The 25,880-nt window shown below is 40.7% G+C and overlaps 1 protein-coding gene across 3 annotated transcripts in view; it reads right to left on the bottom strand.

Moving 5' to 3' along the window:
* Positions 1–2,406: 2,406 nt before the first annotated feature.
* Positions 2,407–25,880, bottom strand: part of LOC114692012 (zinc finger protein 431-like) — a 110,682-nt gene continuing 87,208 nt past the window's right edge. Inside the window, exons 1-5 of one of the 3 annotated variants that reach the window (XM_037198146.1) lie at positions 21,934–22,060; positions 17,977–18,009; positions 5,307–5,433; positions 5,047–5,107; positions 2,407–3,912 (exon numbers count right to left, since the gene is read on the bottom strand). In XM_037198146.1, coding sequence (XP_037054041.1) covers positions 2,706–3,912; positions 5,047–5,107; positions 5,307–5,433; positions 17,977–18,009; positions 21,934–21,951 — 1,446 coding nt within the window. In that variant the 5' untranslated portion in view covers positions 21,952–22,060 and the 3' untranslated portion in view covers positions 2,407–2,705. Of the gene's footprint in view, positions 3,913–5,046; positions 5,108–5,306; positions 5,434–17,976; positions 18,010–21,933; positions 22,061–25,880 lie in introns of those variants that run through there. The other 2 variants (XM_037198147.1, XM_037198145.1) reach the window with 2 other exon arrangements.

Consider the following 25,880-nt stretch of genomic DNA (forward strand, 5'->3'; position numbering starts at 1 on the left):
CCACTCACCCTGGCATTGCTTATTGTCTCCCTCACTGCTTCCTATAGTTACATTAGAGGAAAATGCTAGAAAAACCCCACAATTGACCTCCCACTGGAGCTCCTGATTGCTAGGTCACATTCAAACAGTAACTGTTGTTAAAGCAAAAAGAGGCCATGAATTATAAAACAATGAAGTGTCTATGGAAGGCTTAGAGGCAGGAAAGAGCTAATGGAAATGATGTAATTATAATCCCTAAAAATTATTTCAAAAAGTCGAAATAGACTTTATGGCCACATGCTCCAAAGACTAGGGATTTGTGTTACAGTGCACCAAGTATTAGTCACACATTTTCTCTCAGGCTGTACATCTTAAACCTGTAAAATAACAGGTCTTTTAGGGGTAGCCACACCATTTAATCCAGTTCTATTTTGCTTGAATTAGTGTTAACTACTATAATTTGGTTTCATGGTTAAATTCAGTGTTTTATCCAGATTCTTGATTCCTTGGTCTGTGGACCCAAGAAATGGCCAGTCAGGACATTTATTGATCATCTAAAGTTGATTACCTCACTTCTTGTTTCTAATGTGAGCTAGTCAAAGGAGGAGAGCTCTCATGCTCCTTCTTTCCCATCCCTTTCTTTTCTGTGACTAACCTCCTTTAGAGTTGGTCAGTGAACCTAATTCTTACACAGGTCCCTCTTCATTTACAAGTTTGCAGTAAAATCCAGAGAATTGAGGACACTCAATAACTGGTCTATATTTCCTTCTCACTCACCAGTTAAGGCCCAGCCTTGAAGTAGTTGTAGGACTATCGTTCCAGCATTGGGCAGCAGAAGTAGGATTAGGTATTCAGAAAAGGCTCAACTACATGGGGTGAGGCAAGCCTAAGCTACAGAAAGCAACAGAACTTGAGAAAAAGGGACAGGAACTCTTTTTTTGGGGGGGAGGGTTCAAGACAGGGTTTCTCTATGTAGGTTTGGCCTTTCCTGGAACTCGCTTTGGAGACCAGGCTGGCCTTGAACTCAGAGATCCACCTGGCTCTGCCTAACAAGTGCTAGGATTAAAGGTATGTGCCACCACCGCCCGGTGAGAAACTCCTAATGGCCAGGAAACAATGGGGAATAGGAACAAATAAGAGATAGAACAGTGATACATTTAAAGAAAAGCAAATTTGATTAAAATAATAATTAAAAAAAAGAAAACAAAAGAAAAGCAAATTTGAAAATTTTTCTTGAAAGCATTCATTCCTGTAATACCGGAGTTGAGCCATCTAACATCTAACTTAGTGAGCTTTTCTTTATCACGAATTGGTTCATGTAAGAGAAAGCAAGCATGGAGGTCCAAAGTCAGAGAAATCAACCCTTTTAGGTTGGTGCTATCATTTGGGAAGATTTAGGAAATGCTGCCGCTCTGGAGGAGATATCTCACAGTGGGTATGTTTAGAGAATTTACACCCATACACCATCTTCAGTTCCCAGTCTTTGCTTCATGTTGCAGGTTAAGGATGTGATTTCTTAGCCTCCTTCTTTAGCTGCCATGTCTGACACTTGTTCCCATGCCACTTTCATGGTGGACCTGTAGTCCGCTGGAGCTACAGGAGCCAAATTATATCAATACATTATATGAATACAACAGAATAGAACATAACACCAATCCATAAAGTTTTACACCTGTATTATGTACAGCTATGAAAGGAAGGTCTCCTGGATACCTATAGCTGTGAGAAGAAAGAAATCCTGACTGGGGGGGGGGGGGGGAGTCGGGCTATACCTGAAGCTGTATTCCCATGTGGGATGGTCTCCCCACAGGTTGTGGCAATCCTCCTGTCTCTGAGAGAGAGCCATTACAGCTCTGCTCCCCTCCACTCTGGCTGTTCCCACTTTGCAATATTCTTCTAATACTTTCCCAGCAGAGGTGTGCATTGCTTCTCTGCTCGGTTCCATTAGGGAGTTTCCCAGCAGAGATGATGGTTTCTTCTCAGCGCTGGCCTAAATTGTTACTTCTTGTGCTTCACACAACTAAGGGGATTCTATTGCTTCTCTGCTGGGCTCCACTAGGGACTTTCCCCATAGAGACTATGCTCCATGATGGAGAAAGGTTTTCACACAAAACTCATTCAAGATATTTATTGGGGAGGGGAGAATCCAGGAGAGTGGCTGAAAAAGGGCACCTTCCAACGGAACAGGCACATGGCTACAGGGATTCTTAGGGGTGGAGTTTTTCCACTAAAAAGATTTTCAGGGTGGGAATTGGTCTCATTTCAAACCCTGAGCTTGAACAATCTTAGAGACTGGCTGGATTTCATGCTACTCATGTGTTTTTCTTTGGCTCTGGTTTCAGGACCAAAGTGTGTGTGTCTCAGTGGCTCTGGTTTCAGCATCACGGACTGTTTCTTTGGCTGGCCCTTTTACCCCACACATAGGGCTTCATAAATTCACAAATTTATTTTTTCCATGAGTTTGCAGGTGCAGACAATATTAAAGTTGACATCATAAATCTTGAACAGATTGTTGACACTGTCAATTTTTTTCTACAGAATACTGTTGTATAATTGAATGTAAGTGTGTTGACTAAACATCTAATAAATACTTTATATTAAGAATTCCCCAGTATTTTTTTTCAGGTCCCCAAATACTATTGTACTATGCAAAGGCTTTAATGGATTAATTGCACACAAAAAGTTTATTTCTGTATAAAATGCAAACTTTACAACACTGACTATATTTATCGGATTTCTTTGCAGTATGGTTTTTTCAAATGTTTTCGAAGACTACTAGCATAGACAAAGTCTTTACCACACTGATTACATTCATAGGGTTTCTCTCCAGTATGTGATCTTCTATGTGCTTGCAGACTTCTCTGTGTAGAGAAGGTTTTACTACATTGATTACATTCATAAGGTTTCTCTCCAGTGTGTGTTCTTTCATGTATTCGGAGTTTATTGTGAAATGCAAAGGCTTTGCCACACTGATTACATTCATACGGTTTCTCTCCAGTATGTGTTTTTCTATGTCCTTGGAGACTACTACGTAATGCAAAGGCTTTACCACACTGATTACATTCATAGGGTTTCTCTCCAGTATGGGTTCTTCCATGTGCTTGGAGACTACTCTGTGTAGAGAAGGTTTTACCACATTGATTACATTCATATGGTTTCTCTCCAGTATGGGTTCTTGTATGTAATTTGAGAATTTTCTGTGTAGAGAATGCTCTACCACATAGATTACATTCATAGGGTTTCTCTCCAGTATGTGTTCTTTTATGAATTTGAAGACCACCCTGTTGTACAAAGGCTTTACCACATTGATTACATTGATAAGGTTTTTCTCCTGTGTGTGTTTTTATATGCATTTGGAAGTTATTGGGAAATGCAAAGGCTTTACCACAAAGATTACATTCATAAGGTTTCTCTCCAGTATGTGTTCTTTTATGCATTTGAAGATAACCCTGTTGGGTAAAGGCTTTACCACACACATTACATTCATAGGGTCTCTCTCCAGTATGGGTTCTTATATGTAATTGGAGATTTTTCTTTGTAGCTAATGCTTTACCACAGTGATTACAGTTATAGGGTTTCTCTCCAGTATGTGTTCTTTTATGCATTTGAAGATACTCTTTTTGTCCAAAGGCTTTACCACATTGATTACATTCATAGGGTTTCTCTCCAGTATGTGTTTTTTTATGTCTTTGAAGATGACGTTTTTGTCCAAAGGCTTTACAACATTCATTACATTCGTAGGGTTTCTGTCCCGTATGTGTTGTTTTATGTCTTTGAAGACTACTGGAACATACAAAGGCTTTTCCACACTGATTACATTCATAGGGTTTCTCTCCAATATGTGTTCTTCCATGAAAATGACTGTCGTATTCAAAGACTTTAACACATTGAGTATATACAGAAGGTTCCTCTCCAGTATGGTTTTTTTCATGCCTGCAAGGAGAATCAACACATGTAAAAGCTTTAGTACATTCAGTACACAATTTCATCTTTACATCTGTATGAACAGAGTTTGCAGTTTGGTACATTTGTAAAGAGGAATCCCATCTTAAGGTTTTATCACAGTGTTTGCACTCATGTTGTTCCTCTTCATGAGTGTTTTTTTTTTTTTTTGCATCTTTGAAGATACTTGTGATGGTTAGATTATTTTTTACAAGGTTCACATTTACAGAATCATTTTTCTGTATAACTTTTTTTAAATTATTTCCAGAAAACTGGAAAACCTCAGAGCTTTACAATGACTATTCAAATTTTTCTATAAGTATGAGTCATACTACATTTGCTAAGTGAAATAGGACAAAGAAGTATTTACACAGCTCTAGTACTCATACGGCTTTGCTACTGTGTGAGTCTGTTGATGTATTAACAAAGAAGCTGAAAAACCAATTACTTGCATACTTGAATCAAATTTAACAAGTATACTCAACATGGGCAATCCTACACATCTTCTAATTGTTCTGAGAGAGAAGTATGTTATGTCTTTTCTTATCCCTATGCTCATATGTCTTATATCCAGAGTGATATAAGATATACCTAGTAAAATAGAATAACAAATAAAAAAGTTTCCACATCGAATTCACAGTTTGACTTTCTGTTCCTCACAGATATGTGATAGAGTGATTAAGGTTTCTCCACCACAACTCCCCCTTGACACGTGACTCTAACTGCCCCCTCACTACATTTAGCAGTCACAAAGAGTTTATGCATAAAGCTAGCTTTACTATGGATTACGATTATTAGGGGGTTGATGATATACTAATGACCTCTTCAATGTGTGTAAGTTTTATAATATGGGTAGTATGATAGAAATGGATTGGCAGTCTCTCATGGTGCTATGATTCAAATGGTGATATCTGTTGAGACATTGTTTCCTTGTCTTCTTTCTTAAAAGACTGCCTTCCAAGTGAAATTCATCTAAAATTGAGGTATATGGTTTTAAGTGAATCTAATAATCATCAATGTACTTTAATCTGTGCTTATGTACACTGTTATTTTTATTTAAAACTTTCAGGACACATTACATTTTCTTCAGAGGCATATTTGTATCAGCTTGCACATGAAAATTACCTTTCATGTCTTCTAGAATTTTGATGGTGTTTTTCAATATTATGGTCTTCCCAACTGTATCCTAAAATATAGTACCAGAAAATGTATGGTATATTATTGAAAATTGGACAAAATTTAACTTAATATCTTCAGTGAACCTTAGAACCATGCCTCAATTATTCACCTCATTCTTCTTCTTTCTCAATAAAACTACAGAAGAGCACAATAACCAAGAAACAGTTATCCCCTTATTTTAAACATGAAGGAAAATTCAGTCTTACCTATAGCAGTGAGGTTACTGTAGGTCTCCAGCATCACATCTTTGTAGAGAGTCTTCTGAGATGGATCCAGCAAAGTCCACTCTTCCCAAGTGAAGTCAACATGCACATCATCATAGGTCACTGTATTCTAAAATATCCCATACATGTGTACAACAGAAAGCATGATATGGACAACATTGTAAATGTATACATCTTTGACAGTATAGTCATATGATTCTGGTGCTCCCCACACTTATTTCATGGCATAGACATTATAAAGTAATTTCCAAGTCACTTTAGGTGGCATATCACCTTGCAAGAGAAATGTCTTTTAACAAACATAGAGAGACGAGTAAAAAGATCACCAATACAGAGTACACATGAGAGAAATTGTATGAACAATTACTAACTACATAAAAGAAAAATAAGATGGACAAGCTGAGTGTATTGGCTATGACTTTAACCCTAGCACTCAAAGGGCAGAAGCAGGTGTATTTGCCTCTGACTTAAATGCCAGCCTAGTCTATGCAATCTGTTCCAGGACAGGCAGAAATACATGTTAAGATACTCACTCCCATGCTAAAATCAGTCAAACAAACAAAAAAGATAGAAAGAATTGCCAGGGCCGAGCGGTGGTGTCGCATGCCTTTAATCCCAGCACTCGGGAGGCAGAGGCAGGCGGATATCTCTGAGTTTGAGGCCAGCCTGGTCTACAAAGTGAGTTCCAAATAGCCAGGACTATCTAACAGAGAAACCCGGAGTTGAAACAAACCACAAAGAAAAAAGAAAGAAAGAAAGAAAGAAAGGAAGGAAGGAAGGAAGGAAGGAAGGAAGAAAGAAAGAAAGAAAGAAAGAAAGAAAGAAAGAAAGAAAGAAAGAAAGAAAGAAAGAAAGAAAGAAAGAAAAGAAAGAACTCAGTTTTTTACTCATTTCTTATTAAAGAGTTATGCATTCACTCCAGTTCTGTACTCATCTTCCAGAAACCTGAAGTGCCCCAATTTAAACTCTAACATCATTAAAATTTTACTGAAGGACTCTGCATGTTTAAACTGTTTTTAATGGACAGATGAAAACATTAGCAATATAAATGTTGGTCATAAATAATCAACACAGGTCAGGAGATGGCTCAGTAGTAAAGAGCTCTTGCTGGTCTTGCATATAGGTGGGCTTAATTGCCAGTACTTACTTGGGGAAATCACAACTATCTATTACTCCAAGTTCAGGGGTTCTCAGGCCAGCTTTTGATCACTGTGAGGCCCAGGTAACCATGTGGTGCATAACCATACATACAGGTAAAACACTCATATTCATTTTAAAAAGTATCAAAATAAACACAACAGGCAGGAAGAAGGTCCTGTACCTGCATGACATCCTAGATGTACGTAATAACTCAGAAGGCTCATGCAGTATCAATGTCATGAATATTTGCCATCCAGGGAAACAGAATGATACCCTCTGCCAAATTTTAAATTCTACATATGGGTGAACTTTGGTACAACAGCATATGTTTGACATGTACAAAAATGAATATTCCAGGCCCATCACCCAATAATATGAAAACAAAAAAACCCAGTAATGTTGATCCACCTTTAATCCTAGCACTAGGGAGCTACAGTCAGGGGGATCTCTGAGTTCGAGGCCAGCCTGTTGATCAGAACTACTTTCAGGACAGCCAGGGCTAGACAGACAAACCTTGTCTTCACAAAAAAAAAAAAAAAAAAAAAAAAAAAGAAAAAAGAAAAGAAAACATTAAAACAGCAGTCTAACAAACTGACTCAGCACTGAACAGCAATGGCTTCTACTGTATCTTATGTAATTTAGGGATAGAGACTATTGTGGTGGTAAAGGCATGACAGCACAAGAGGGAAGCAGGCTGATTAGATTCAATCACAACACAGTAGATACAAAGAACAGGCAATGGGTTGAGGTTATCCCATCCCCAATGAGAAATTTCATCCAGAAAGGCTCTTCTTACTAAAGGTGTCACAAGCAATCAAAAGAAAATCACCAAGGAGATGCGCATGTTCAAATATATCATCCTATCTGGGAAGTTTCCATTCAACCAACTACAATGTGACCCAGTCACATTAGACTGGGTCTAATGTCACTATAGACTCATAGTCATCCATGAAGAAAAGGCATTTAGTCACTTCAATGATCCTCATAGTCTGCAACAGACCCTGAGTTGTTCAAATGTCCAAAGTCTCTTCTGACAAGACAAACTCTTGACAGTGACACATAAAATCAGAAAGCAAGTCATGTGTTTCCAACAATTACACAAAATACCATTCACATTCCAAAAGATAAATGGAGACCTACTGAGTGAAGATTGGACCAGGTTAAGAATGAAGCACAGCAGAGCAAACATCACATCCTGTAGTTCTGTCTCAGATGCATGGAACTTCAGTTTCAAAGGGCTTGGATGGCCCTATCCCTGCAACTTCTCATACATCTCTTTCTCTTTGGTTACTTCCATTCACTATATGCAGATAGGTCTGCATGGAAGATGTCTCATAGCTTAGATATCTCAATGTCTTGTGATCTCAAAATGAAACCCAGGCTGTTGTGGAATATTGTGCTAAGATGTGTTGTATTTGTTTATACTGTGGAACATTTGTTTTAATGATGCAAAGATGTGTTGCATTCTTTTATGTTGTGTTTGTTTAACTATGTGAAGCTGTGATACTTTGCCTGTCTAAAATATTTGACTGGTCTAATAAAGAGCTGAATGGCCAGTAGCTTGGCAGGAAAGAATAGGCTGGGCTGGCAAGCAGAGAGAATAAATGGGAAGAGAAATCTGGGAGGAAAAAGGAAGGAGGAGCAAGAAAAGAAGAGGACCCTAGGGGCCAGCCACCTAGCTACTCAGCAAGCCAGGCAGTAAGAAGTAAAGAAAGGTATACAGACTAGAGAAAGCCCAGAGGCAAAAGGTAGATGGGATAATTTAAGTTAAGCAAAACTGGCTAGAAATAAGCCATGATAAGACCAGGCATTTATAAAAAAGAATAAGCCTCCATCTGAGTAATTTATTTGAGAGCTAGGTGGCAGACCCACAAAAGAGTAAAAAAACAAAACAAAAACAAAAAAACAAACATCAGGTTCATCCTCACAGCTTCATGCAATGACCTCTCAAGGTCTCTTACCTAGATTACTGACTCTGCTAAACAGTGATTCCTGCAACAATGCTGAACTGTAACCTGTAACAGGAAGACTAAGAATCCATGACCTCAATTTTTTATTCTTTCTTGTTTCCAGGACCAGCACATGATAAGTGATTCTGCAAAATTTGACTTCTTAATTGGGATGGACACTAACACACTTGGACCACAGGTACAGCAGGTTTTGTATGAAGTTGCTTCCTGGGACTAGAAATCACTTTGCTTATTCCTTCCATAATTAAAGGTTTAGCTGGATGTGGCCTTACCTTTAGGGTACCTTACTAGGACTCCATTCCAGAGCATGGGCCTTCTTTCTTCTTCTTCTTCTTCTTCTTCTTCTTCTTCTTCTTCTTCTTCTTCTTCTTCTTCTTCTTCTTCTTCTTTTTTAAGATTTGTTTATTTATTATGTATACAGTGTTCTGTCTGCATGTATCCCTGCAGGCCAGAAGAGGTCACCTGATCCATTACAGATGGTTGTGAGCCACCATGTGGTTGCTGGGAATTGAACTCAGGACCTCTGGGAGAGCAGTCAGTGCTCTTAACTGCTGAGCCATCTATCCAGCTCCTACAGACATTTTGTTTTGTTTTTGTTTTTCAAGACAGGGTTTCTCTGTGTAGCTTTGCACCTTTCCTGGAACTCACTTTGGTGACCAGGCTGGCCTCGAACTCACAGAGATCAGCCTGCCTCTGCCTCCCGAGTACTGGGATTAAAGGTGTGTGTCACCACTGCCCAGCAAGGGCCTTCTTTATAATGGTGATAAACTCCTGAAAATTCTTGCCTGTTTCAGCACTTGACTGCTATCTGAAACTACCTTTTCATTTTCATTTATTTTCTGCCCAACTTGTTGGCTTTTTATTTATTTATTTTTTATTTTTTTAACTGTAGGCCTCAATGAGTCACCAGTAATAACCAAGCAACCAAGATTCAATGCTCCATTTTAGAAATTATCATGGGCTGGAGAGATAGCTCAGAGGTTAAGAGTACTGGCTGCTCTTCAAGAGGTCCTGAGTTCAACTCCGCGCAACCACATGGTGGCTCATACACACTGGTAATGAGATCTGGTGCCCTCTTCTGTCCTGCAGGCATACATGCAGACAGAACATGGTATATATGATAAATAAATAAATAAATCTTTAAAAAAACAAATTATCACATTATTTTTTAATTCTGTCATACTTAATTTCTAGGGCATCGGCAGAATAAGAAAGATATTGGAGCCAAAACATCACACCAATGACATCTACTTTAATTTTTCATTGAGTCTATTTCTGACTGAAATCCTGTGATCTCAACCTCCACTTTCTGACATTACTCTCAACATTCCCATCTTCCTGGTCCTACAAGAACAGACAATTAAGTTCTGTGTACAACTTTCTATGGCTTTTGCTACCTAAAGTCCTGATATCTTCCACATTCCTCCAAAGGACAACATCCCAGGTTCTACCTAACAACAACATCATGTTTCTTGTAACGTTTTTATTTATTTATTTATTTATTTATTTATTTATTTTCTAACATGCTTGTATGCTGCTGGGATTATATCTTCTAACAAAAAGCATCTCAGGCAATAAATGAGTTTATTTGGCTGATTCTGTCAGATCACACACCACCATTTTGGGAGCTTAGGATAGAAACTCAGCTAACAATTGAAGGCAAAACCCATGGGCAAAGATTGTCTCCTGGCTTTTTCTCTTGCCCAGTTACTGTCTCATGATCAGATAGCTCCCCTAAACCTAGGCCCACTTTCTTAGGGATAATTCCTCCCTCAGTGGAGGAGCCTTCCCACATCAATCATTAATCAGCACAGACTCTCACAGACACAGCACTTTCTGGCTATTATGAATAATCAACTATGAAAATAGTTGAGCAAGTGTCCTTGTGGTAGGATGGAGGAGCATCAAGAGGGCTATAGTTAGGTCTTAAGGGAGATTGACTCCCAATTTTCTGAGGATTGCATATTGATTTCCACACCTGCAACAGCAATGAATCCCCTTGCTCCAAGTCCTGGCCAGCATTAGCTGTCACTTGTGTTATTGGACTTAACCATTCCCACAGGTATAAAGTGAAATCCCAAGGTAGGTTTGATATGCATTTGCCTGATGGCAAAGGATGTTGAACATTTCTTCAAGTGTTTCTCAGCCACTTTAGATTCCTCTACTGAGAATTCTATTTAGACATGTGCCCCATTTTAATTGGACTGTTTGGTTTGTTGTTGTCTAGTTTCTTGAGTTCTTTATTATCCTGAGTGAGGCAACCCAGAAGCACATAGACAAGCATGGTACATACTCACTTATAAGTGGATATTATACTTAAGTGAAGTACAATCACAGTCATCACAGTTAATCACAGTACATATAATCCAGAGATGCTGAGAGACTTAGTATCAAGAATGGCAATAGGGGTGATACATGGCTCTCCCTGGGAAGAGGAAATGGAATAGATGTTGTGGGTGCACCAGAGGCAGCGGGGGACGGGAAGAGGAAGGATGGGGTGTGTAAGGAAGGGACAGAGAGAGAGAAGCCAGGCAGAGATGACTGGAACAGCAAAGCTTTTAGTAGTGGCTATGGAAACAGTGCAGAGCAAACTTCCTGGAACCTAGAAGGGTGACCCTAATGAGGACTCCCAGCAATCAAGAATAGGAGGCTGAACCAGCCATCTTCTGTAACCACATAAAGATTCCAATGGTGGGACTGTGACACCAAGCAAACCACAAACCTTTGACCCACACTTGTCCTGCCTGGAAGATATGCTGGGGCAATGGTGGCTCTTTGCTTCTGTAGTGGCCAACCAATGACTGGTCTAACCTGAAGCCCAAGCTGGAAGGCCAGGAAGGGGAACTAAAATGGCTCAGAGAACTAGGGGAGAACCAAATACAACTCACCAAGGGAGAAAAAGTGAGATGATTTGTAACTATATTCTGCTATAGTCAAATATTGGTGCCTAGCCCAATTGTCATCAGAAAGGCTTCTTCTGTCAGCTGATAGGAACACATGCAGAGATCCCCTACCCATATATTAGCTTGAGCTCTAGGAATCCTGTGGGAGGAGAAGGTGAGGATTGTAGGAGCCAGAGATGTTGAGGAAACCAGAACATGGCCCACAGAATCAACTAAGCAGGGCTCATAAGGGCTCAGAGAAACTGAAGTGGCAATCATGGAGCCTGCAAGACTCTGTGCCAGGTCCTCTGCATACATGAGATGGCTGTTTAACTTGGGGTGTTTGTGGGACTCCTAACTGTTGGAGTCATGGTTTCTCTGACTTTTTGCCTGTTCTTGGGACCTGTTTCCTTCTATTGGGTTACCTTGTCCAGCATTGATATGAAGGCTTGGTGACTAGTCTTAAGGCACTTTGTTATGGTGTATTTGTTTGCTATCCCTGGGAGGCCTGTCCTTTTCTGAAGAGAAAAAGTAGCAGTGCATCTGGGAGAATGGGGACTTGGGGGTAGGGGGATTGGCTGGAAGGAGTGAAGGAAGGTGAGGCTGCTGTCGGGATTTATTGCATGAGATAAGAATCAATACAAAGAAAAAAGAGAAAAAAAAAAGAAATACATTTAGTCTAACTTCCATGATCCTCATAATCTGTAACAGCACAAATATCCAAAGTCTCTTCTGAACCTCAGGACAATCTCTTGACTGTCACATCTTGTAAAAATCAAGAAAGAAATTACGGATTTCCAACATATAATGGCAAAGGATATATTCCCATTAGAAAAAAGAACATGCCCAAATTCTAGCCCCCATCTCAGGCAAATGTCCCCTGCGCATGTGCATGTCACACCAGTCAGAAGAACAGCTAGGCAGGGCACTAGCCCATGAAACTTCCACACTTTCTAACATTTCCACAGACACTATCCCCCCTACAGCTGCCACCCCCAAAAGCGATGACTTTCCACATTCCCACAGACACACTCCCCCAACAACCCTTAGCTGCTGCCCCCAAAGCCATGTTCCCACTCTCAAATTGGATGGCTCTCTGCTCCTCAAGTGCAGACCACACCAGCTGGAAGATCACGTGGCAAAATGAGGTGAAGTCTCCCTGATGGACCAAAGACCATGCCAGTAAGCAGAACTCCAGATAGGACCTCACCTATGGACCTCTTCCATTCTTTCAACAACCCCAACACTATCCCCAATCCCACTTCCTTCCCCATCCCTGTGATGTAGCCTCCAACTTAGGTGGAGACCCCTTGCTCAAACAAAGGACATACCATCTGTCATAAGTCCATGTATGCCACCTGCCCACAGACACCCCCCCACTCTCTCAGTGTCCCCTCAACACAATCCCCAAGCTCCCTTTCCTCTTTCTTGTTTCATCTCAGAACTTGTGCAGATACTCCATGCTGGAACAAAGGTCACACCCAATGCCAGATTTTCACCCCCCAACTTGGAGTGAGAACCCATGTTCACCCATAGGACATACAGACTAGAAGACCAGAGCAAATAAAACTAAGGAACAAAATACACATCAAACAAGGATAAACTGAGAAATCAGCACCTAGACCAAAAAAATCATAGCAAACCCGTATACCTGGACGCCAGCATAAGAACACAATCAACAACAGCCAGAGCAATGTGTCACCACCAGATTCAACTATCCTACTACAGTAAGCCTTGAATATTCCAACACAGTTGAAGCACAAGAGACTTAAGACCAACTTTATAAGGACAATAGAAGTCCTTAAAGGGAAGTGAATAAACCCCTTAAAGAAAACCAACCAACCAACAGTTGAATGTAATGAATTTATTCAAGACCTGAAAATGGGAATAGAAGCAATTTTTTAAAAATGCTAACTGAAGGAATTCAGGATTTGAAAATCTAGGTAATTGAACAGGACCTGAAGAGGCAAGCTTGATAGAAGAATACAGTTCATGGAACAGAGAATTTCATGCTTTGAAGATATGAGAGAAGAAATTGATAAACTGATCAAAAAAAAATGTTAAATCTAAAATTTCCCTGAACTGTAACATCCAGGAAATCTGGAACACTACGAAAAGACCAAAACTAAGAATAATAGGAATAGAAGGAGAAGAATCTCAGCTCAGAAAATATTTTCAAGCAAATTCACAGTTGAAAATTTTCCTGACTTAAAGGGCATAGAAAAATACAACCCACAGAATCACCTAAGCAGGTTTCATAGGGACTCACCGAAACTGAGATAGCAATCACAGAACCTGCAGGAGTCTGCACCAAGTCCTCTGCATATATGTTATGGTTGTGTAGCTTGGCATTTTTGTGGGACTCCTAACAGTGGGAATGGGGGGGTGTCTCTCACTCTTTTGCCTGCTCTTGGAATCCTTTTCCTCCTATTGGATTGCCTCACCCAGCCTTGATGAGGGTTTGTGCCTAGTTTTACTGTAACTTTCTATGCAGGGTTGTGTTGTTATCCCTGGGATATTTGCTCTATTCTGAAGGGAAATGGAGGAGGAGCAGTTCTGGTGGAGAGGGGAACAGAGGAGAGGACTGGGAAATGAGGAGGGAGGGGAAACAAGTTGGGATGTATTGTGTGTGAGAAGAATAAATTTTTAAAAAAGAAAAAAAAAAAAGGAAATGTGGACACATTGAGGGAAGATTGGACCAAGGCAAGCCTAAAACTCAGCAGGGCAAACAACAAATCCTGTAGCTCCAACTCAGACTAGTGGGGCTTCATTCTCCAAGGTCTTCCACAGCTCTATGCCTGAAAATGTTCATACATGTCTCTCCTTTGCTATTTCCACTCCTTGTATACAGCTTGCCATGGCAGATGTCTCATGGTTTGGGTATTTCAACATCCTATCACCTCAAAATACAACACTGCCTTCATTTTCACAGCTTCATGGAATGAGCTCTCAGTCTCCTCACTGGGTTCTGACTCTGCCAAACATAGATGCATGCAATAGTGCTGAAATAAAATCACAGAGGAAGAAACTATGATCTATACATTTTGCATCTTTCTTGTTTCCAGACCAGTATGACACAGGCTATTCCACACCCCACCCCCAAATTTGGCTTCTATGTTGTTCAGGATGCTACCAACCTTGCACCAGAGTTGCAGCAGGTTCTGTATGAAGTTGCTTCTTGAGATTAAAAATCAAGTTGCCCATTCCTTGAATAAACTGAAGGCTGAGATGGATGGAGTCTTACCTTTATGGTACCTTGCTAGGTTTCAAATGCCAAGAGGGACCTTCTCTTCAACGGTGCTAAACACCTTGAAATTTCCTGCCTCTGCTTCACCACAGGACTGCCATGAGAAAATACCTAGTGCTGTTTTTCTCTAAGAAACTGACTTCATTTCTTTCTGCACCACATGTTTCTTTTCCACGGTAGACATGAATGAGTCATCAGTAATAAACACCCAACAGAATCAATACTTTGTCCAAGAAATCAGCCAATTACGTTTTAATTCTGCCTTACTCAATATTTCAGGGAATGGAGAAAATAGAAATTATTCGGGGACAAAACACTACAAATGCCCTCTAGCTACATTTTTCCTGGAGTCTATTTTCCACTGAAATCCTATGACGCTAAGCTCCACTGACTGCATTACTCTCAACACTTCCATATTCCTAGTCCCACAAGAAGAGCTGATTAAGCTCTGTGCACAGCTTTCTATGGCTTTTTCCATCTAAAGTCATAATATCTTCCACATTCCTTCAAAAAACAACATTTCTACACTCTATACAGCAACAGAATCATTTTTGGTGTACCATATGTTGTTCTAATTTTCTTGTTTCTTGCTGTGATTAAATTCTCTAACCAAAAGCATCTCAGGTAATGAACAGGTTAGGTTTATTTGGCTGACATTTCCAGATCATAACTCATAATTGTGGGAGCTTAGGATAGAAATTTAAGCTAGGAACTAAAGGCAAAAACCACAGGGAAACATTGTTTCCTGGCTTTCCTTCTTGCCTGGTCTTATCCATCACAGGTCCACTTGTTTCAGGTATTACAACCTCAGTGGAAGAACCTGCCACACCAATCATCAAGCAACACAATTTTGCACAAACACAGTAACTAGTGATTCTGATCTGTGTGATATTCCCTCAAATGAGTGTAGGCTACATCATGTTGACAGCTGGAGCTAATTAAGACAAAGAGACAATAATAATATATGAGAAGATTTTAAAAATACAAAACCAATATATTAATCATATCAATCACTTAAACATCAAAAACACAAACATGATGATAGCAACAACTGGAAAACACAGATCTGTCAAGAAATAAGGAGATGCAAGCCTCTAAGATCAAGAAGAGAAAAATAAAACTGTCTTTCCAAGAAAGTTCAAGAAGCCAACAAAAACTCAAAGAACTGATCACATAAATAATTTTCTCAATACAAAATTGGTGAAGGTCCATCATTTCCCAGAAAATGAACAATGGATATAATTAGTTTATAGTTAATAAAATCAACAACATGGATAGGGTACCACTGACAAAAGAAGACACAGAGACAGACCAACAAATATACACTATGGTCCCTTAAACAACAACAACAAGATTTTAATCAAAATCAAAGTCCAAAAAAATCAGTGGCCACCACTCATGCTGTACACACTCTGGTTCTCTTCTTTACCAATGACAGAAAAGGAGTTGGGTAAGAAGGGTGTTCCACAAAAATTGGAGAGATTCACTTGAAGCCTTCTGATGTTTTAACTTGATAGAAAATGGATTGACTACTAAAGGGATATTTTCTTATACTAAAGAGGAGAAAGTCTGTTAGGATCACTTAGATACCATTTTGTTTTATATGATTGATGATTGCCTATAAGTCTGCATCAGAGTGAGGAAATGAAAACTTTTTTTTTTTTTTTGGTTTTTCAAGATAGGGTTTCTCTGTGTACCTTTGCACCTTTTCTGGAACTCACAGGCCTTGAACTCACAGAGATCCACCTGCCTCTGCCTCCCGAGTGCTGGGATTAAAGGCGTGCGCCACCACCGCCCAGCAAAATGAAAACTTTTTAAAACAAAATGCAAGATAAGAGATTTTTAGAGAATCAGTGTATGATTTATTATATAGCTAAGACAACTTGTTTTGTTCTAATTGCTTGGTAAGTTTCAGCACTATTGAAAACACATTTATTGCTATTATTTGGCATATGGCTGTGCATGACAGAGAATGTCTTCCATATGCATACAGGTGACACACAAAAAAGAGGCTGTTAGATCCCTTGGATCTGAAATAGTAGATAGTTATGAGCCTCCCAACTTGAGTATTGGTATTTGAACTCAGATCATCCCCAAAAAGTATATGTGCTGAGCCACCTGCCAAGACCCATAATACCTTTTATCCAATAAACCAAAGATCTGTCACAAATTAACAAGCAACAACAACAAAACCTAACTAAATAAGAAGTAAAGTAATGATCCTTGGGAACATGATGCATCAAAATTAAGATGTTGTGTATGAAAAATCTTCAGAATAAATAGAATCCAATGACAATGCCCAACAATTTACAACAGGAAAGCTGATTCCAAAACTACATGCAAAGTGGAAACACTCAGGATGTTCAATGGGATTATTAAAAAATATTGAAATAATATGGCTTCTAGACTTAATACAATGATACAACAATCAAGAATGAGTACAATATTTGTAAAAGAATAAGGCGGAGGAAGAGAAAAGGCCAAGAACAAAAGCAGAAAACCTTTAATCAAAAACCAAATAATAATAATAATAATAACGTAGCCAGTAAAAGTGTATTCTTGACCAATGTTACCCAGCTACCTATGATTCAATGTGTATAGAAATTAAATAAACACAAACATCACAACTTTCAGAAAATTAACTCAAAGTGACCCTTATACTGTTGTTTCTGACCCTCCAGCTACTGATGGTTCATCCAAAGACAGAAGCCCCATGCTCTAGAGCTCTCTCTGCAAATGGAGGTGATCTCCTGCTATGGCTCTGCAGCCCCTTACGCCCCCTTGTGGTTTCAGGTAAACCCAGCCCCACTGATGCCAAATCCCAATACAACATATAAGAATAGTTTATAATCTGCTTCCTGTCACATCCACTATGGCACAAGATGTGGATTCTGCCCTATCAACCTGCCCAACACCATGCACACCTCACAAATCTCTGCTGATCAGAAACTCCTTTAGTCCCTTAGAACTTTACTGAATCACAACATTGTGGCTAATGGTAGGAGAAAGTGAGAAGCATTCTAATCATGTATTGCTGAAAGATGATCCACATCACCATCTTTCTACCAGTTTCTAAACCATATGTAAAATTCATAACACAAACCTGAAGAGGAATGCCATATTCAAAACTTCTAAAAGTCAGACCATCAGTTTCCAATCTCTCTTCCCACTGAACACCAAAAGCAGTGCCCTTGTGTGCACACCAGACAGTGATATCACCAGCATTATATCCTTCGATGCCAGGGCTGCAGTCTCCCCCTCCCCAGGAAGTTCAGACACAGGAAGGCTCAGAGGACAAAGGCCACTGTCCAGGTCACCACATGGACCAACAGAACCACAGTCTTGCTCATGGTCCATCCAAATCCCAGCAGAAATGACAACACAGCAAACCTGTTCCAATACCCTATACTCACCATGGCATGGCTTGTGGTCTTCCTTACAACTCCCTACAGAGGAAGCAGAGGAGAATGTCAAAAAGTACCTGAAAGCTACCTGCTGCTGGTACTTCTGATTGATAAGCCTTTCTGTTGCTAGGGCCACCCAGCTGGGCCTCAGAATATTAACAGCTTCCCTACTGGGTGATCTTAGATCAAATGACTCAGAGAGCACAGTCTCTGCCCAGCAGCCAGGGCCCTAGTCTAGAAAGTTTGTATTTTAGTAGACATTCTTCCACCCTCCAGAGCACCTCCTGTTCCTCATCCAAAGCACAGGGTCCTTTGTGTGCACATTCCATTACACACTAAATGTCCAGTGCAGCCAACCCATCGCCTCATAGCTGGGAAATCCTGCAGCCAAACACAGGTCACATTCACACAGTACATGTTTTACTGTGTAACTGCTGTTAAGGAAAAACAGGCCATGAATTAGAAAACAATGAGGGGTCATGGCAGGGCTTGGTGGCAGGAAAGAGAATGTGGATATGATGTAGTGATGATCTCAAAAATTATTTTGAAAAGTTGAAATAGGCTTTATGCATGTGCTCCAGAGACTAGGGATTTGTTTTAGAGCACATCTAAGATTTCTCACACCTCTTCTCTCAGGATGAACATCTTAAACCAGAAAATTAACAGTCCTGTTAGGTAGGGCCACAACATTTTACACAGATCTTCTATTTTGGTTGAACAACTGTAACCATAGCAATTTGGTTTAATAATAAGATCAGTCCTTCATGCAGATTCTAGATTGCCCTGGTCTGTGGAACCCAAGAAATGGCCAATCAGGACATTATGAAGTATCTAGTATTAATTACTTAATTCCACATTGTTAATCTCATCTACTGTTGAAGTAGGAAAGCTCTCAACCTCTGTCCTGCCTCTCCCTTTCTGCACTGTGACTTTACCAACTTCAAGGTTGGTTTATGAAAATAATTCTTTCACAGGTCCCTCTTCATTTATAAGTCCCCTTAAGAGCAGGGAGATTGGAGGTCACTCATTAACTGGTCTTAAAACAAGAGATTTATAAAATAATAAAAATAATGTATTTTTAAGATTTAAAAAAAAAACTTAGCTAGGGGTTAGGGATTTAGCTCAGTGGTAGAGTGCTTGCCTAGCAACCCAAGGCCCTGGGTTCGGTCCACAGCTGGGGGGGACAACAAAAACAACAACAACAAAAAACTTAGCTATATTGACTTTGAAGAAGAGTAGGCCTTCTCCTAGAAGAAGAAATGTCATTAATAAGAGCTAGACTAATCCTGTCCATATGCACATGTTGGCTGCTGAGTTCTGTTACCTGACACACAGTTACAGTCAATGGACTGTTTCTCAAACCTCTGAGCTGACATAACTGTGTCAAGCAGAATTGACCATATCGGCATAGGAGAGTTGCCTAGTTGCAAATTCAATATTCATTGGCTCAAGATAACCTTCCAGCCGGGCGTTGGTGGCGCACGCCTTTAATCCCAGCACTCGGGAGGCAGAGGCAGGCGGATCTCTGTGAGTTCGAGGCCAGCCTGGACTACTAAGTGAGTCCCAGGAAAGGCGCAAAGCTACACAGAGAAACCCTGTCTCGAAAAAACAAAAAAAAAAAAAAAAGATAACCTTCCCAAACTGTACACCTACACAATCTGGTTTGTGTTTTCTCACATGAGATGAATTAATACATGCAGGGAAATTACAAAGTCACTCCCACTTCCACAATCAGATCCTTTCTTCTCTCTCTCTCTCTCTCTCTCTCTCTCTCTCTCTCTCTCTCTCTCTCTCTCTGTTTTTTTGGAGACAGGGTTTCTCTGTGTAGTTTTGGAGCCTGTCCTAGACCTCACTCTGTAGCCCAGGCTGGCCTTGAATTCACAGAGATCCACCTGTCTCTGCCTGAGTGCTGGGATTAAAGGCGTGTGCCAGATCCTTTTTGATAATGGTGACTGCAGCAGCTGATTGCCAACCCTGTTTCCCCTGCTGTGTACCCAAGAAACCATTCCTCCTATCTGGTCTGAAGACAGAAGAAATGTTCCACATGTGGATCTTTCTCCTGTGACTGCATTGGATGGTCGACTACATGACTCAAATGGATAATTTTAAAACTTTGGGCAGGTACAGTCATTTAACCTAAGAATTTTCAAGGTGTAGTTTAGAAGACAAAAGATTACTTCCCTGGAAATCAACAGACTGGAATCAATGCCACCTAAATCAACATAAGAGAGCTTGTCTCAGAAACACTTTTCTAACAGGATGGAAATGCAGCTGTTGTAGAATTAACACCTCTTCCCAAGAGCAAATCACTCCATACACTTACAATAATAAAGAAAAATCTCTTTAATAATAGTATGCCTCCATCTCTGGCTAATGTTCTAAGAGGGACAACCTAGACATATACTGCATTCCACATATGCTGTCAGCCTCAAGTGTCTTTTAGGTTCATGCTTCAGGTTAACTTTGAACAATCTAAACAGGGACAGGCAACTTGTAAAAATCCAGCTGCTTAGACAGATGGGAGAGTTACACAGCAAAGACGTTCCCAGCATTATTTCTTAAGAACACCAGTGACTTGAAACAGCAGAATTTTCTTCAGTGACAGTGTCCTGAGGTGGAGGTGCCAGGGAAGAGAAAGATAGGAAAAGTAGAAGGTAGAAAAGATAAAAGCTGTGGTGGGGAGGTCCTGCACGAGCTGTCTTATGCCAAGTAAACTTCTTCTTAAGAATAGTATCATCCTCTCCCGCTTCCAGAGGGGAAATGGAAGGCAATGGGAAACATCTATGAAGTCAGCAGAAACTATAATACAATGGGACCAACCCAGGGAAAAGGCTAATCAGACAATGCTGCATAAGGGGAACACAGGGTATCTCAAGAATGTTACTAAGCCCACAGTTGTCTTGGGACTGATAACCATAGCTCCATGTAGATAGAGGGAAGTGTTGGGCTCTCAGGATCTGAAGCAAGCTCTCCACAAAGGATGGGCCCACACCATTACCAGCTCTTCCAAGCATATCCCTGGTTTTAAAGAAGGAGCACTGTTTTATTTTCAATCTATCAGGCCCTTAGGGTAAATTCCCAAGGCCCAGGACCCAGGCCATAATTAGCTTTCCCAAGAATGTTCCTCCTCCCTATGAGAATGGAGAATGCCTAAAGGAAAGCCTAGCTTGATCAGATAAATAACAAAATACTTGCCACCTGGTGTCCTCTTTCACATCTGGCAGAACTACGCCTGGAACTTTATGGCACACCATGCCTTAAGGTTAGCTGTGACCCTGTAATGCCTCCTTGAGCAGCTTGTTAGAGGCCTGATCTTTGATACAGGCATGGACCCAAGTGGTTGTGGTTTAGAGCCACACTATCCTGGGGAATAAATGTGTATCCTAGCATCTTAATCTCTAACTGGCCTGGTTAGCATACTACTTATCTTTGGGGTGTTTAAGAGGCAGTCCCCCCTCAGCTAAAATCTATTTTGAGGAATTACTTCCTCCTAAACTTTGGTAAATGCTTTATATCACCAATTCTACTCTTCCACATGACAGCTTAGTAGTGCAGTGCTACCCAACACATGAGATGCCTTTTATAACTTCTGCAAAAACAACTAACTAGAAATCAATCTTACACATAAAGGTAAAAATTCAAAGTTCTATATGTCTAAGAGCTACTGGAGAAACTATGCCTCTCTGAGTTGGGCAGCCTGCTTTCCAGGAATGAACCAAAAGCATGTTGAAGTTGACTGCAATGATCTTTCTACACACAGCTCCCTGCTCCCAATGATCTGTGAAGATGCAGCCCACAGAGCAAAATTATTCAGAGACCTGCCCCTGCATCCAGGGAGTTGCAAGGACCACATGGGAACTCACAGGACAGGGATTCCGGCAGCAGGTTTTCACCCAGACCGCCACACTGACTTCCGCACCGCCCCATCTGCTCCTCCCCAAGTGGAGACAGCAGTCCATCTCTCACCAGGTCATGGTTTCCCATGCTCTCCTCTCAGCTCCCCGCAGCAGCAGCACTCACAGCACAGCACACAAGACCTCTCCCGCCAGCTCCTCTTCAAAGCAAAGCCTGAAGCCGGGAACCCGGAAGCACCCTGCACAACTCATGACTGGCAGGCCGCCTGGAGGGTCTGATTCGCTAGTGAGTTCTGAGTGACAAGAGCACCTCCCAGAGGGTTACCCTGTGCTTAAAGACACAGTGCCAGGGCTCCTGACCCTCCCTTCCAACTCAGACATATACCTTTTCTAAATCAGCAGACACATGCATTTCAACAGCACTTGCCCCTGGCTCTAATAGCAGACCCTGCTATCTTCCTGCTCTCCACAGGCACTTCCCCTTCTTCCTCCTGGACACAATGTGGCTAGCTAGATTGTACAGCCCTCTACACTATATACATGGAGTGATTCCCTATCACATGGTGGAAAGGTGCCTGGAATATTAACGACTAAAGAGGGATTTAAGGACACAAAAGGAGATGTTTGTTCTGTGGCTTCACACTGGGGTCAGGTGAACTGAAGGTACTTTTTACCTGGTTGTCACAGGGACTTCCGAGATCCAGAAAAGAAAAGCAGGAACTAGATCACAAACAAGATAATAGGTCTTTTTCCCATCAGAAGGCTGGATAATGGCTCCATTAATTTAGGAGTTTTATTCCTGAAATTCAGAGTAAATTGTTGGCAAATGAGTAATAATAAAAAGAGTAGTCTTCATGGAAAGTTGAATACTTAGAGAATAATGGAGCTATGAAGAGTGTCTTTAGCCAGCACATCTTCCTCAGTGGGCAGGTTAAAAAGAAAAAACCAGCTGCATTATTCAAGGTTCCCTACATGAACATGACCAGTAAAATGAATCTCTACATGTATGTATAAAGTCAGATTATTGGACTGTCTCTCAAGCTGTGACCCAGCTACTCCAACAGTGGCTGTCTACCAATGGAAATTTGAAGAAGACAGTAGTTGTTCAGTTCCTTTGACTGGATGTCTCAGCTCCTCTTCAGTATACAACAAAATTACCAAAACTTATGTTCTAATGCTAGTAAAGGAGTGAACTTGGTAGCCAGAGCTAGGGCAAGCAGGCAAAGACAGAGGGCTTCCTTCTTCAATATCCTTTATATATGTCAGCTGCTGCCAAAAGGTGTGATCCAGATTAAAGGTGGATCTTATTGTTTGTTTGATGGGTTTTTTGATGTTTTTGAGGCATAGTTTATCTGTGTAGCCCAGGAACTCATTCAGTAGACCAGGTTGACCTCAAACTCAAAAAATCCAACTACCTCTGTCCCCTCAGTGCTTGGCTAACAGTGTGCACTGCCACCAAGAAGCTAAACGAGGATCTTATCACCTTATATGATGCAGATCAGTCTTTAATTTCAAAATCTTTAAGAAAAATTCTTCACAGATATACCCAAGTCTTTGGGTTTTAGTTAATTCTAGAGGTAGTCAGTTTGACTACCAAGAATAGCCATCACAACAGCAAAGACAGAAAAAAATTAGAAAGATTTCTTCCTTGAAGGAGGTAAAGAGAGCATGTGAGTTATTTCCAAAACAATGCTTTTCCTAAACAAAGGAAGCATGTGGATTTTACTTAGGGAATCTTGACATGTTCTCATAGAGTTCTGCATATTCCTAAGCATGCTCAGTCAACAAATCCAATTCTGAGTATGATCACAATGTAAAAGCAGAGACATTCTTACCTCAAAGTCATGTAAGAACATACATAAATCATAAGAATGATGGAAAGAAATGCCTCTGGCAAGTTCATCTTGTACCACAAGGTCTTAGCTCAAAGTCAAGCAAATGACGCTGTGAAGGTAGACTGCTCTGGAGCCCATGGTGCCTGGCACTCTTGATGTTGGAGCTAAAAGATAACTGTACCAATGCCACAGTTCTCACATATACAAAAGACAGAGAACACAAATAGAGAAAACATCCAGGAAAGTTCACCTAACAGCACTGTATACTCTGCTCTTAGATGAATGGTTAGGATGAGCTCTATTAACCTCAGAACAAAGCTGCTTTTGCCTCTGAGCAGGCTGACTCAGGAGAAGGCCACAACTGCTTCCCTGAAAGACCAGAAGGAGTTCATTTTAACTAGCCCTGGCTACTGTCTGTCTCAGGCCTGTGACATCACTACAGAGAATTCCATTCTTCCCTTTTTCTAACTTTAATAAATAAAAGTTAGTTATATGGTGTTTTGCCTGCATGTGTCTGTGCACAGTGCCGACAGAGGCCAGAAGAATGCAGGAGATGCTGGGACTGGAGTTACAGCAAATGGTTAGCTACCATTTTGAATGGAACCTGGGTCCTCTATAACAACACCCAGTGCTCTCAATTGCTGAGCCATCTATGTAGCCCCTGTTTTTTTATTTAAATTTTATTTCATTAAATAGTTCATTAAAAGATATTACATTGCTGAGCGATGGTGGCACACACCTTTAATTCCAGCACTTGGGAGGTAGAGGCATGCGGATCTTTGTGAGGCCAGCCTGGTCTACAGAGTGAGATCGAGGAAAGGCACAAAGCTACACAGAGAAACCCTGTCTCAAAAAACAAAACAAAAGCTATTACAGCTCTGTCCCCTTTTGTCTCTTCATTCCATCCCTTCCAAAATACCTTCCAAATTCTTCCTTGTTAAGTATGGGTGAATCAGTATGCTGAATACATGAATACAACCTGCTGTGTCCATTTGTGTTGTATACATATCTGTTGTACATATATGGATAATGGGCTGACCACCTTGTACTGGATAATCAATTAGGGAGGTCATCCCTGGCTGAGGTAATTCTCTCAACTAGAGGAGAATTCCACTTTGTAATGAGCATCAGGTATCTGACCCTGACTAGGCTTCCTTGGACAAGAAGCATAATCAAAAACAGAAAACATAGAGTAGAAAAAAACCTTAGCAGTTAAGAGTACTGAAGATACTTTCAGAGCATCCTGCTACGATTACCATTATATACAGAAGCTCACTACTCTCCCTAACTCCAGTATTGGGTTCTGATACATCTCCTGGCCTTCCTGGCCACCATTAAAACAGGGGACTTGTACCATAAAAATTCTTTTTCAAACCATGTTTGATAGTGTAGCTTTGGAACCTGTCCTGGAACTCACTTTGTAGACCATGCTGGCCTTGAACTCACAGAGATTAGCCTGCCTCTGCCTCCCGAGTTCTGGGATTTAAGGCATGCACCACCACTGCCCAGTGGTAGTGCATTCTTTTAATACCAGCAACTGTGAGTTTTAAAGCCTGTGCTACATAGTCTACACACACACACAAACACACACACACACTATAAAAGACAAAAATGAATAATACACAAGAAAAGGAGCATTGGAGAATTGGGACAATACAATACTTCTTAAAGACAGTTCAAGTGTCTGCCACTGGTGCCCAAAGAATCATTTTCAAAAGTAAATATGGCTAAGCATGTGAACACATGTCATTAATCCCAGCCACTGGGAGAAACTGAACATTTGACAATGGTCCACCAAGTTACCATGCCACGTGAACTGCCCATCATGAGCTGAGTGTTATCAGACCCTCCAAGTCATAAAGTAGGCCATACACAGCAGCAACGGTTATCAAATGATAGTGATATATAAGAGATCAGGCCGAAGCAGGTCCTGAAGGCACAAGCAAGCTCCATGAAGAAGTTGCCCGATTGCCTATGGTTTCTTCTCTTGTTATAATACCTTTTGCTGCCAAACATGCACCTATAGTTACATGGAGTGTTCTTGATGATTGTTTGACTGGGGAAGAGATGACCAGGGCTGGGTTTACTGATGGTCCTGTCCACCATGCAGGTACCACCCAGAAGTGGATAGCTGTAGCGTTACAACCCCATTCTGGGACAACCCTGAAAGATACTGGTGAAGGGAAATCATCGAAGTTGGCAGAAGTTTGGGCAGTACACATGG

The sequence above is a fragment of the Peromyscus leucopus genome, chromosome 22 (assembly GCF_004664715.2).
Source record: "Peromyscus leucopus breed LL Stock chromosome 22, UCI_PerLeu_2.1, whole genome shotgun sequence".
Lineage (NCBI taxonomy): Eukaryota > Metazoa > Chordata > Mammalia > Rodentia > Cricetidae > Peromyscus > Peromyscus leucopus.